This window comes from Centruroides vittatus, unplaced genomic scaffold (genome assembly GCF_030686945.1).
Source record: "Centruroides vittatus isolate TY-2023 unplaced genomic scaffold, ASM3068694v2 contig_484, whole genome shotgun sequence".
NCBI lineage: Eukaryota > Metazoa > Arthropoda > Arachnida > Scorpiones > Buthidae > Centruroides > Centruroides vittatus.
In genome coordinates, this window is record NW_027122274.1 from 2,211,436 (window position 1) to 2,224,366 (window position 12,931).

The 12,931-nt window shown below is 29.2% G+C and overlaps 1 protein-coding gene across 2 annotated transcripts in view; it reads right to left on the reverse strand.

Annotated features, from left to right (window-relative positions):
* Positions 1-12,931, reverse strand: part of Tfb1 (transcription factor B1) — a 106,251-nt gene that overhangs the window by 68,771 nt on the left and 24,549 nt on the right. Inside the window, exons 9-14 of one of the 2 annotated variants that reach the window (XM_067273653.1) lie at positions 11,718-11,966; positions 11,436-11,642; positions 9,992-10,082; positions 9,779-9,894; positions 9,621-9,713; positions 6,650-6,741 (exon numbers count right to left, since the gene is read on the reverse strand). In XM_067273653.1, the coding sequence (XP_067129754.1) occupies positions 6,652-6,741; positions 9,621-9,713; positions 9,779-9,894; positions 9,992-10,082; positions 11,436-11,642; positions 11,718-11,966 (846 nt within the window). In that variant the 3' untranslated portion in view covers positions 6,650-6,651. Of the gene's footprint in view, positions 1-6,521; positions 6,742-9,620; positions 9,714-9,778; positions 9,895-9,991; positions 10,083-11,435; positions 11,643-11,717; positions 11,967-12,931 lie in introns of those variants that run through there. The other variant, XM_067273652.1, reaches the window with a different exon arrangement.

The following is a 12,931-nucleotide window of genomic DNA, read 5'->3' on the forward strand; positions in this document are numbered from 1 at the left end:
TTATATTAAAGCTTCAATAACTGAAAAAAATCCGATGATTGTTAGTTACATATATATGTGTATTATTTAAAAATCTCTAAACTGACTTGGATCTGAATAAGATAACATTAATAAAAGACAAGGTGGAGGATTGGAGATTATGAGTTTGAATGGATGGATTCCTGCTTTGAGAGAATTATGCACATGTTTTTTTATAATTTTTTTAGAGTACAAAATTCTATTACATAGCTCAAAAGTTGCATTTAGTTTTTCATGGATTACAAAATTTTGCCTTTTTGAAAAACATTGTGATATATGAGGTAAGTTCAAATATAAATTATAATTTGATGATAAAACAAAATTTGTATATTGATGTTTATTACCTTATTTTCAAACGTGATCTTCCTCCTAGGAAATATATTGGTGCTATTGGTTGATAGCTTCTGGATTTCCCTTAAGAAATCTTTTGCCTGCAGATGTATCCACTCAAACTATTTCAGTCACTTCATTAAAGGTAAACTTCTTTCCTCCTAAAAGTACTTTGGTCAGTCCAAATAGATGGAAGTTGGATGAGCAAGGTTGAGACTGCATGGAAGAGAGGTAGAAGAGTCTACTTTAATTTCTGAATCATCACAATTCTGAAATTGGTGTGATAACATGCAGATGGATGCTGTTCTGTAAGAAACAGATGGAATGATTTTTTCCTCTTTGTTTTGGATGACTGTTTTCATTGGTTATGAACCTGGTAATAGCCTGCATTTATTGTCAATTTTTTTGTGTATCCAAATCTCATCAATTTACTCTAATGAAAAGTAATTGAAGTTGTTCAAGAGAGTTAAGTCTATAGCCAAAAGATAACTTCCTTTGGGTAATCCAGAAGCTATCCAATTGATGGCACCAAGGTGGAAGATCATATTAAAAAATAAAGTAATAAACAAAAATCATACATTGATGTTTAATTATCAAATTATAATTTATGTTTCAACACACCATATTGTTCTAATCAAGGAACTGGTGATATATTGTTAAAGAATATAATAATAATATTTTAAATACTGTATTTTCGTGGAATGAACAGCATACCGCATATAAACGAAGGAGACCAACATGCCGGTTAAACTGTGACTAAAATATAATCAATCTAACAAAACTAGTTAATTAAACATTAAGGAAATTATTCTTCCAAGTACAATAAGATAATAACATTGTATCTTATAATTTTCACGTGTAATGATGTAACTTTTATCAACACTCAATTTTCCAAAAATGTAAATGTGATGTGAAAATGACACAAGTGCTCTGGGCTATAGTTAAGATGTTCTAGGATTTCCCACCTGCACTTTTTTTTTAACTTAACTATTGTGGTGAGACCCACTATTTCCCCTAAATTTTGGTTATATATATGTACATGTATTATTATTAAGCAATTATTTATTGTGACATCATCACAATGCTGGGCTGCAATTTTAATCATATTTTTAATTTATTTAATTTAAAAAATATGCTCTCCACTTCAAATTATTAGTAGTGGCTTACCCCTATACATCATACTTTTCCTTCATCAACAGAGTTGTGTTAACTGCTTTCAGGGAAAAGTTTTGAATTGAAATAACATGACTTCCAGTTTGCATCAGAAGTTTGTATATAGTTAATCAGAACATCCTGTCCCTAAGGTTTCCATATCTGATCTCATCATTCATCTATCTAACTCCATATTTGAGATTGAGGAAAGACAGATGGACAACAGTGGGAATTTATAGATCTACAATTTTTTCAAATTGCAGCTCTGTATATATATATATATATTCTTGTATTAGTATTATCATTATCTTGTATAATTTTAATCAACTTATCATTTAAAGAGATTACATAATCGTCTTAAAATAAGTGAAAATTTTATTGTATTTTAAAGTATATATGTATTTTATATATATTTTTTGTTCTGTCTGTTTGTTCATCAGACAATTGTTAGCTATTGAACAAGATGCCCTTTGCACTTGCATCTTGTAAATGTGTGAATGTGACATCAGGATTGTTTGTTATCAAGTAACACTGTAAAGGAATAGCCTATTTTCCAATTTTAGGGACTAAATTTTTGTCAATACAGATGAAAAATAATCAAGAGAAACAAATTAGAATAAAAATTTATCAATTAATTGTTATTAATCTCACAATATTCAGAGAAAAACACAAAGGGGATGACCATTTTCAACTAGTGTTAAGTGAAAGTTGTTACTGTATCCATTCACATAGACACACACAATTCATATTAGACGAGAGAGAAGGAGGACTAAAAATAGCTTATCTATCATTCCATCAACTTCCTCCAGAATACAATCACGATTGGTTAGAAAAAAAAAGAATAAAACAAAAGGAAATGATGAAAAACATTTGAGAAAAAGAGAAAGCAAAAAAGTGAAAGAGAAAGGAATAGAGGAGAGAAGAGTGAGCACAACAACCAGAAAGAGCCAACACAACAGTAGAGAGCCTCATCAGAGGAGAGTTCAAATCAAGAAAAAGTTGGTGAAAAGAGAGAGATAAGGATAAGGTGCAAAAGAAAGAAAAAAAAGGAACCAAAGGAAAGACAACTCTTTTCCTGGTATTTTGTGAGTCACAAAGTTTGATTTCATCCTAGGTACCCCTGGGTTTAATAGTATACAAATAGTCCTTGGAAGTTAGCCTTAGTCTATCCAGATACAGATATATTTTTATAGACAGACTTTGTCCTTAATATAATAATAATTTTAAACTTAATTCTAGTGTTTAGTTTTTGTAATAAATTTTCCTTTTTTATTTTTAAGTTGGTTTAATTGATTTTGCATTCATCTTCCTGAGAGGTTCATTCCTGGACTTCAGAGTGACTCTTACTCTCACATCTCACCTTACATAACTAGTCTTTTATAGTCTAAATCGGAGGTGTGTCCGAAAATTCACACCTGGTGGTTTGATACTGTTGGTAACATATAGGGCCACGAGATGTCATATAGGAAAATAATTCCACATGAGAGCATTCTTACCATTTTGATTTTATAGCTTGCTTCAGTTTCTGCAGAGTTGTGCAGTAGTGTTTACATTAATTGTATTGCTTTTTTCAAAAGACTCTATGAGAATTGGTCCTTATCAATCAAAATAGAATGTCAGCATAGCTTTCTTTGCACTGAATTGAATAGAAGACTGTAGAGCTTTATATCTACTAGAAGTAAGTACTAATAAATGTAGATTTTCAGCTGACCCTGGTAACAAATCTTTGTAGAATTGAAATTTTAAACTTAATTACCACCTGCTGATCATCTACAATTGAACCATACACAATATATTAATAGATCAATCATGTGCTTTCCTTCACTATTCTATGGTTGTTATTGTATACACTATATCTTAATGTATGCAATAACAATGCAAAATATATCCAACACTATATCTCAGACTTTAAAATACAGACAGCACATTTAATTTGTAGAAAAACTTGTAATTTCTGTGGTTTTTTGAATGGCAGTCACAAACCCTACCCATCTTGTCAAAGAGACATCCATAAACCAGCCAAAACTGCACTAAACTGATGGCTGAAATTGTTAGGATGCATTTCAAGCCCAAGACTGCTTGACACTGTCTGTACATTTTCTTTACTGTTTGACTCAAGTCAAACATCACAATTACTCAAAACAAACTCTTGCAAACTAAAACAATACACCATTAAAACTACATGGCAGTCACCTGAATCTAACACAGTATCCCAGACCATCACAGTTCTGTTCTCTGAAGGAATTCCACAACAGGCACTCTAACATCTTAACCAGGATCATGTTGACAGAACTGTGTCAAACTGCTGGCTGGCTCTCAGGAGAAATGGAAAGATTCATGATTGCCCTAAAAAACCATATCATAAAAACAAGGAACCAAGGAACTACAGAAAGTACAGTTAATGACTGTACTTTAAGTCTGACAATGTTTGAAGTCAAATTTGAGAATGCATTACCAAGATTATATGAATTGAATGTCAATGTTAAACTTAGAAATATGCACACAGTTACCTCTATCACAGTTCAAAATGAAGTCTTTTTTTTCAATTTTAGTATGTTATTCATACAGAAAAAAAACAAAGTTTGAATTCTACCATGTTCCTTCTTCTCTCAGATGATATTTCTTGTTTTCTCTTCCAAGTATGTCTTATTTCCCCAAAATTCCATGCACCAAACTAAGATCATCTAATTCGTTATCACAACAATGATAACAATCTCAGAAAAACTCAGAAAAAACAATGTTTTTTCTGAGTTTACTGTAATATATTTAAGATAAAGTAATTCAAGAAATTTATCAAAATTTAGAATGAATCAAATGTACTCAAAGCATATTTCTAAATTAACAATGATATTTAATTGATATAATCTGGGTTATGGATTATATCAAATTTGACTCTGTAACATCATCATCTTGCTGAGCAGTGTGAGGTGGCGATTTGTCAATCACTGTACATTTTAAAATACACATTTTCAGATGACACTTGTAAGAAATGCCACATCATGTACAGTACAAGACTATGTATGGCATGTCACATCAGATTGTAAACTTTTAGCACAGTCAGTTTACTTATGTTGTTTTTACTATTTGCTTATGTTAATCATCAAAAGCTTACACACAAACACAAATTACTACACATCTCAGACAATCACAGAAAATAACACGTCATACCAGACAACTGTTCCAAACATATCATACACTGAAAAAATTAGTAAATACTCAGGACTCACCCACTAAATGAAATATCTGTGGAGAATAAATGCTGTTCTTAGCATGCCAGTAGTTCTTTTTTGTACAGGTATCAATACCACATACATTACAGAAGACTGTCTGAAGTTATGTACTGTACTTCTGTTTAAGAATTTCCTGACTACATGACATATGTTTAGTATGACAAAGTTATAAACACACTCAGCACAACAGAATGTCTTAATCTGGTCCAGCATAGTGCTAGGCACTAGTTTACACTCAAACACCACCACTATAAGAATTAAGCCAAAATTGTATAACATTTATCAGTTATCAGGAGCCATGGCAGTTACTCCCCACCAAGTAAAAAAGTCACTGACTATATATACAGGAATCAGAGTTGCCGATTATCGGGGCATCAATTTCTCTGCCCCCACAAACAAAGTAATTCCGAATATCTTGTTCAAAAGAAAATTGTTCTATTAGATTATAGAAAATCTCAAAATTTGGCACATTAAGTGGTTACACAAAAGTGCAAAAATCACCACAAAAAAAAAGCTGACCTTCTGCTTCTTTTTCATCTGGCACTGTAGTCTTGTAGAGAAAAACTACTGGGTCTAGAAAGCTCAAATTTTAGCCTTTCTCTTTATCAGTGAGGTGCTGGCTCAAAACTTCTGGGTTGATAGGTCAAAGTTCACAGGGTTTCCCCATAGAGCTAATTTAGTTTTATGGCTTAATTTTAAGCTTATAGGGCTAAAATTGCTTGGAAACAAATGAATTTTACTCAAAATGTTACTCAGAATTACAAAAACTCAAATTTATGCAAATTAAAGTTTTTATAATGATTTTTCTAAACAGCATATCAAAAACATCAGTTGACACTGACCAAAATGAATATTGAAAGTGTTTGTTTGGCAGTGCATTTGGTCTGCAACTGTTCAGTTAGTGGTCTCGAAGTGCTGACCAATTTTGTCTTGACATCATAATACAATTATTAAACAAAAACAATTGGTATCCAAAAAACATCTGAGATGTGAAAGAAGTGGTACCCACAAGATTTTTACCTGTATTATTGTTTTCTACATTTCACTTCCAAATGTATCTTTACCAAAGAAAAACTATGAGAAATTTTGACCATTGTCTAAATTATCATAATTTTTTTACATCTGATGTTTTTGTTTGGATATAATTTATTCTAAAATAATATTAATTACTTTAGAAAAATCCTAAAATTAAGGAGTGAGATTCATTTTGATATTTCCATGTAAGGTGAAGGATTGTCAGCATCTCCATCAAAAGTTTGATCTTTTCTAGGTTTGAGCTAATTTTATCAGTAAGTTAAATTAAATATTTAACTACATGCTATGAGAACCAAATAATTGTGTTATTTAATTTTTGTCCAATTCTAAATTATAACTATTAAATTTTTTTAAAATGAGTCATTGTCATCAGCTACAGATGAAAATTTGAAATGCTAACATGTTCAGAACGTAAAAAACACACTCTATGAACTGATGTGCAACGAAAAAAACAAAAGAGAAAGTTCACCACTAATGTTTTCGAACTCCCTCCGAGTTCTTCAGGTGTTAAACAGAATTTCTGATTAATGGTGAACTTTACTTTCTATTTTGTATTCTTTTGTCGCACACCGGTCCTCGGTTCATAGAGTATGTTTTTTACTACAACTTGGTGTTGTGTTGTTATTGTTTATCTGCAGAATGCTTAATAATTCAGAAATTCTAATAGCAGTTGAATATCTTGAATGTTTTTGACTTCAATATGGTTTATACTGCAAGATTCATATAATTTTGCAGACAATTCAATGCAAAAAAATATCAAATTAAAAAACTTTAATGAATAAATTACAAAAATGTACAAAAAGTTTTTCAGCCGTTGACATAATTCTTTTGCCGACAGTGTAAAAAAAATGCCAAACGGCATCAAATATTCAAACCGGTTAATGAACTATTTCTTGATTATGCTAATCCTCTTTCCTTGCCAAGTTGCAAATTTGCTATATGCAGCTCTTAACATATTTATCATATGGTCAGTCAGCTGTAAGAGAAAATATATATAAAATTATTTTTTGTCAAAATTTTTAAAGAATTAATAATGTGATTAGTTCTGTCACAATTTAAATATAATAACCTATAAAGAAAATTTGAAAATAAGTTGACTTAAATAATTATGATATTAATCTATGATTTGTTGCAATACAAATCTTTTCTAACTATTTGTGATAAAAATGAAGCCAAATTAAGTGAGAGCACCATATTATTTCTTGCTTTCTGAAATTAAATCTGTTTAATAATTATAGAAGTTGTAAATTTAATGTTCCTCTTTCTGGTATTTGAATTTTTTGTAAATCCTAATGCAAGAACTATAGTGTCAATGTTTAACAAGGGGTAATTTTATATGGCATCCCTCATATAACACAGTGCCACATTATGCAAAACAGTTTGGTTCCAAAAGTTAACAAAAGTATAAGTTACTATTCTTTTTCATTACTAAGAGAAATATGTTTATTAGATAATTATTGATTGCTTTAATAATCACAATTAAAAGTACTGTAATTATGATTATTAAAATGCCCTTATTTAAAAAAAGTCATCTTTGTTAGAAATGTCAGCAACATCATCATTATTTTATAGGTGGCAAAATAAAAATAAACTGAACAAATTTTCAATTAATAATAAAGTAACAAGTGACTTTTTTCCAGAATTTGTGTTCAAATTTTCTGAGTTTGGAACAGTTCAAGTACATAGATACTGCTCTATTTCATTTGTCTTTATGCTACCTAAAAATGTTTAAACTTTTTTTAAGTGTTATTAAATGACAACACCACCTTGTTGACAGGAAAGCTAGGAAAAGGAAGGAAAAAAATTGCACTATCAGTTTTCATTAGAGTAAACCTGACAAAAGACACGAAACAAATTGAAAAATTAAATATTAAGTCCATGGGCAAATTTGAAACACGTGCTTACTTGAATAAAGAAATATCGAATAACTGAGTATGCACTTAAAAGTTGTGAAATTTTGTACAGAGAATTTCTCAAATTCTCAAACCATGTTGTACAGGGGATATCTGTAATTTTTAATTCTTCACCAGATCACTTTTCATTTCCTTTAGAAAATACTGATATGGAAATGACCAAATTCCAGCAAAACAGTGAAAAATTTCCTCAATTCAAATAATTGATCATAAAATAGGACTTGAAGATTTATTTTGTTAAGTTTAAAGTCAGGAAAAGCTCCTCTCTCAAAGTTTGTACTTATACAAATAAATAGGAGCTAAAATCATACCTCTGATAATTCAGCGTAACACAATTTTGCTGGTTTCTGCTACAGATGGCAGCGGTATCTAATATAAAGTTTTGTGAAAAAATGCTTCTTTTTTCACAGAAAAACAAAACTACATGATCATTTTTGTGTGCTACAGTAAAGCACTTTAAATTGTTAATTTTATTGTACTGAACTTTAAGAAAATATTTCTAGGCAATATCAGGCTAATGTGTATAATCATAATATTGTAGTATAATATAATTAAAGAATTTATCAGAGTAGATCTCTATTAAAATTCAAATTAAACTTCAATTTTTAGCTAGGTTTTTCCCTGAAAAGAAATTGCATGCATACGTACAAACAATAACTACTTTGGTAGAATTCATAGTTTTCTCGTAATTGTCCAGGTTAGCATTTTCAAGCTGTCAAGTAACATTCATTTTGCAAGTAGCAGAACAATTAAACTCAATAAAAACATTTAAATATATAGATAGAATAACCTCAGAATGGTTTTGCAAGCTTAAAAGTTTAATTGCTGAAGAACTAGACTTTAAAGGTTTGAAACTCTCGAATGAACAGCTTAAGAAGTTTAAGAACTGCCACTAGTTCAAGCAAATTAAACTGCATAGAAAAGCATCTTCAACTTCTGCTATTGATAACCACATAAAACTCATTTCAAAAATTTGTAGAAATTTTCAAAATGAGTTGCTGAGCTTCAAGCATGTGATGATCAATACAAGTCTGAACATGTTTATAATATAATCTGATTTCTTCAAAAAACTTGAACACAACAGAACACTAATAATTAAGCCTTTAAAAGCACTGAAGCAGAATAAAGATTATGTGAATTTTCTCATATTACAGCATTCAAAGTATTGTGGATTCTTGAATTTATTACTAATTAATTGAATACATTTGTCAGTGCCTGTTATATTTGAACAGAAAGCAACAATTATGTATTCATTACAAATAGAATAAAAAAAAAGGCTTGGATTATTTGTGAAATTTTTTGTGACTGGATAATGCATATTGACAAGAGGATAGACTGGATAATGCAACTTTTCATAACAGTAATGATTTGAAATTGGCAAATACAGAAGCTACTTTTCATTTCTCCTAATATATCAAACAGGAGTAATTGACTGCACTAAAATGTAATCACAAAGTTTGTTCAAGTCAATGCTAGACAAACTGAAAGTGATTCTTTGGATTCTGGATATGTTAATCCCAGAATTAGTCTTTTGGTACATTTGATACACTGTTGAAACTTGGAATGAAATTTGTCCTACCTCCTGGAAGCATACAAATTTAACTGCAGATGAAACTTAAGAATTATTCTCTTCAACTTTTTTGAATTTCAAATAATTGAATATTTAATCAAGAATCTTTTCATGTATAGTATAATATAATGCAATTTTCCATGCATTTATTATACTATATTCCAATAAATTTACAAATAAAGAGATTGGAATTACAATCACTCTTTATAACAAAATGATTAACTTTGTCCTGAAATTTATTATTTTGTAAATTATTTCATTAAAATTTTATTTGTGTGTGGTTTTATTTTTTTAATATGCATAATTAAAATTTAGTTTTAAATTCATAATCAATAATAAAGTTTTTAGCCATGTCAATTTTTTAATACTTACACCCAAATTATAACGTTCTCTAAGCAAACGTTCTCTGAAAGGCTGTATTTTTGAAACTTCAAATCTTTCCAGTGTAGATTGCATTCGAATTACCTATAAAAAAAGTATTTTTATAATTTTTGGAATTCATTATATATTTACTTTAAAAACTTTCAAACCTTCTCTTCTAATTGCGAAGTGGTGGTAGGAAAACACTGCCAAAAATGTCGAACTAATTCACACAGAGCAATATATAACTGCTGTAATTCTTGCTGAATTTCTATACTTATTGTATCTACAAATACAAATCGTTTAATCTCATATCATTAAATAATCTTTAAAATAATTTTTTCTTAATATCATATTTTAATATTTATTAATTGATTTTTTACCTTTTATTGATATATGATGAGAATTTTTCATAATTGCTCCACCAGGTGATAATTCTCCAAGTGCAGCTGTAGCAGGTTGTGATAACTGAACCTAGATTAAAATAAACTTAATTTAATACAAGAAAATAAGTAATATATTTATATATAAAATAATCATCATCAAAACATGTCATGCCAACAATCAGAATCAGAGGTTTATCTAAAACCCCTGGAAAAAGGTATCTAATAATTTGCCAAGAAGAGTTATGAAATCTTAAACATTTTATTACAGTCAAAGAAAATATTTGATAGATATGAAACACAAATCTAGAATATGACAGTTTAACAAAAATAATCTCAATAGTTCTACAAAAAATAAGCATCTATTGCAAATTTCTCTTGGAAAAAGTTTCTAATAACGGATGTACTGGGAAATAAATATCTAAAAATATAAACAAAAAGTGTTCATTAGTCCCTTATCTGAAAGAAATGGGACTGTTCCATTTACAAGTTACAATCTGCATATTTTTTTAGTATAATTTCTGCATAATTTTAGTATGTAAATAATATAAAACAATTTAATACAGTTATATATAAACAATACAGTATTGTTTATATATATATTTTTTTTCTTATAAAAAATTTTTACATGGATCCACTAAAAAACTAAAAATAATTTATATTCCTAATAAAATTTTGAATGAAAACTAGCTTAAAATAGTTCTCCAACTATTGTACAGTTATATATAACACAACTTTTAGCTCGGGATAAGGCCAATACATTTCTTCACAGTTAACAAGTGGTGTATAGAAAATCTAATGCCTGTTATAAACTAAAATAAATATCTTAGCATATTTTAAAAAAGAACAAATATTGTTTTTTTTATGTTGTTTCAATTAAATAACAGATTTTACTGATTATTATGCAGTATCAGAACTAACTTTTCATCTGTCCTCTGCAATGTTTTATTTTTAGCCCTTTAATTTTTTAGGGAAAAATAATAATAAAACAGTTGTTTATATTTTTGTGTACACAAGAAGTACACAAGATCATTCACATATAGTAATAAACAAAAATATTATTACAGTATATTTGACAATTTTTTTTTGTCAGTTCCATTTCAAGGCTCCCTTTATCCCAGGCCCAGTGCCTGTGCACCTGCCTAGTTATGGCATTATTTATGCATATGCCAAGCAAAAATTTTTGTATGTATACAATTTTCTCTTTTAAAATATTCTTTGGAATAATAAGATGAATTAAATGTTTTAAGTGTAATTTGATAAATATATCAGTTTAAAACAAAATAACATATGTTTAAACTATAATTTATGAAAAGAATTCATAATGAAAAATAATTTAAATCAAAAAAGTGATTCTCATAATTATTTTTCTTAAAAAACCTGGCTGTTAATAGTTTATGTACTGTACAGAAATTGATATTTTTAGATAATATTAAAAACTTACATTTGATAATGATGGATTCCAATTTGCTATTAGTCTACATTGATATAAAGTGGATTGTCTAATTTCTTCATCAGTAAAATAAATAGAATCTGTGACTAGAGTAGGACCATGGATGTATCTGTCACACTTTGCTAAATTCAAAGAAGCAGACTGATTGCCTTGATCCTTACCAAGATCTTCATACTGAATCTTTTCTTCTAATCTTATCTGTTAAAAAAAAAGCAATTAAAAAACTAAATCATATGGCAATTCATTAACTAATTTTATTTTAGTTTTTATTACTTTTTTAATATTTCTGTGTTGTTCTAAATCAGTTGGGTCTCTACTGTTATTGAAAGTTTGTTTTGCATCTTTCTCATTTTCATTGAGTTTTGAATTATTTATTGATTTACTATTCATTGCCAATGAAGCTTGATTATTTTGACAAGTTGAATTAAGAACCATCATAGAATGATGATTAAAACGACGAATCATAGATAAATTAGCATTAATACTTGACTGAACGACATCTGTAGTTTTAACTCCATAACCCTAGAGAAAAGAACAAAACTTTTAATTTAAAATAAAACATTTTAAATTCATTAATAATAATAAAATAAATGGTTCTTATTCATAAAATTTATATTCCAAAAGTTGTGAGAATTTGAAAAATTCTGAAAAATAGCAAATTATTTTGAAAAAATCTAGATGTTTTCAAGAGAGAGCCTTTATTCAAAACAATCAGTGAAAAATTATTCAATAACTTTAATGCAGTGTTTCCCAACATGGGGCCCATGCCCCACAGGGGGGCAATTCGAAAATGGATTCATCCAGAGTTTACGTTAATCATATAGCTGCTGTACGCCATATTTATTGTAAATATTGATTTAAGTTAATTTTAGTTTTCTTTGTTCTTTGTTTCCCTTTCCTTCTAGAACTTTCCTTTATCACCCTTTTCCCTCAGGGTGGGATTAACAATTCTGGGAACCACTGAGAACAAAGAGATAAACGAGGCCCTAAGGCTGGTGAAAGGGGAGAAAGGATTGCCCAGACCTCAAGGTGGACAGACGTGAGTTGTGGTGTTCCAGGTCGCGTTTGGCAAGTGCAAGAGACTTTGATGAAAGGATTGAGTTTTATTGTGGTTATGATAAAACAGTGTGGCAATTAAGTGCAAGAAACCTTCAACGAACACAACAACGAGAGACTTTCCAAAAGAGTTCAACATGGTATCCCACCCAGAGATTGTAGAGTTCAGGAAGAAAAGAAAACCCTGGTATTCCAATCTTTTCTATGTTCTATTTCCTATCTTCTCTATTAATTTTCCCTACTAATTTTTCTATTGCTTGTTTTAAGTTAGTACATAAGTTTTAGTTTTAGTTTTTATATTGTCTCAAACAGTACATGTTTGCACTGTATTATTGTATTTTATTTTATAATACTATGGAGTTGAAATCTAAAATAAAAACATTTACGCGAAATAAATTACTTTGTTGACCATACTGTTCGCATAGTCGTTG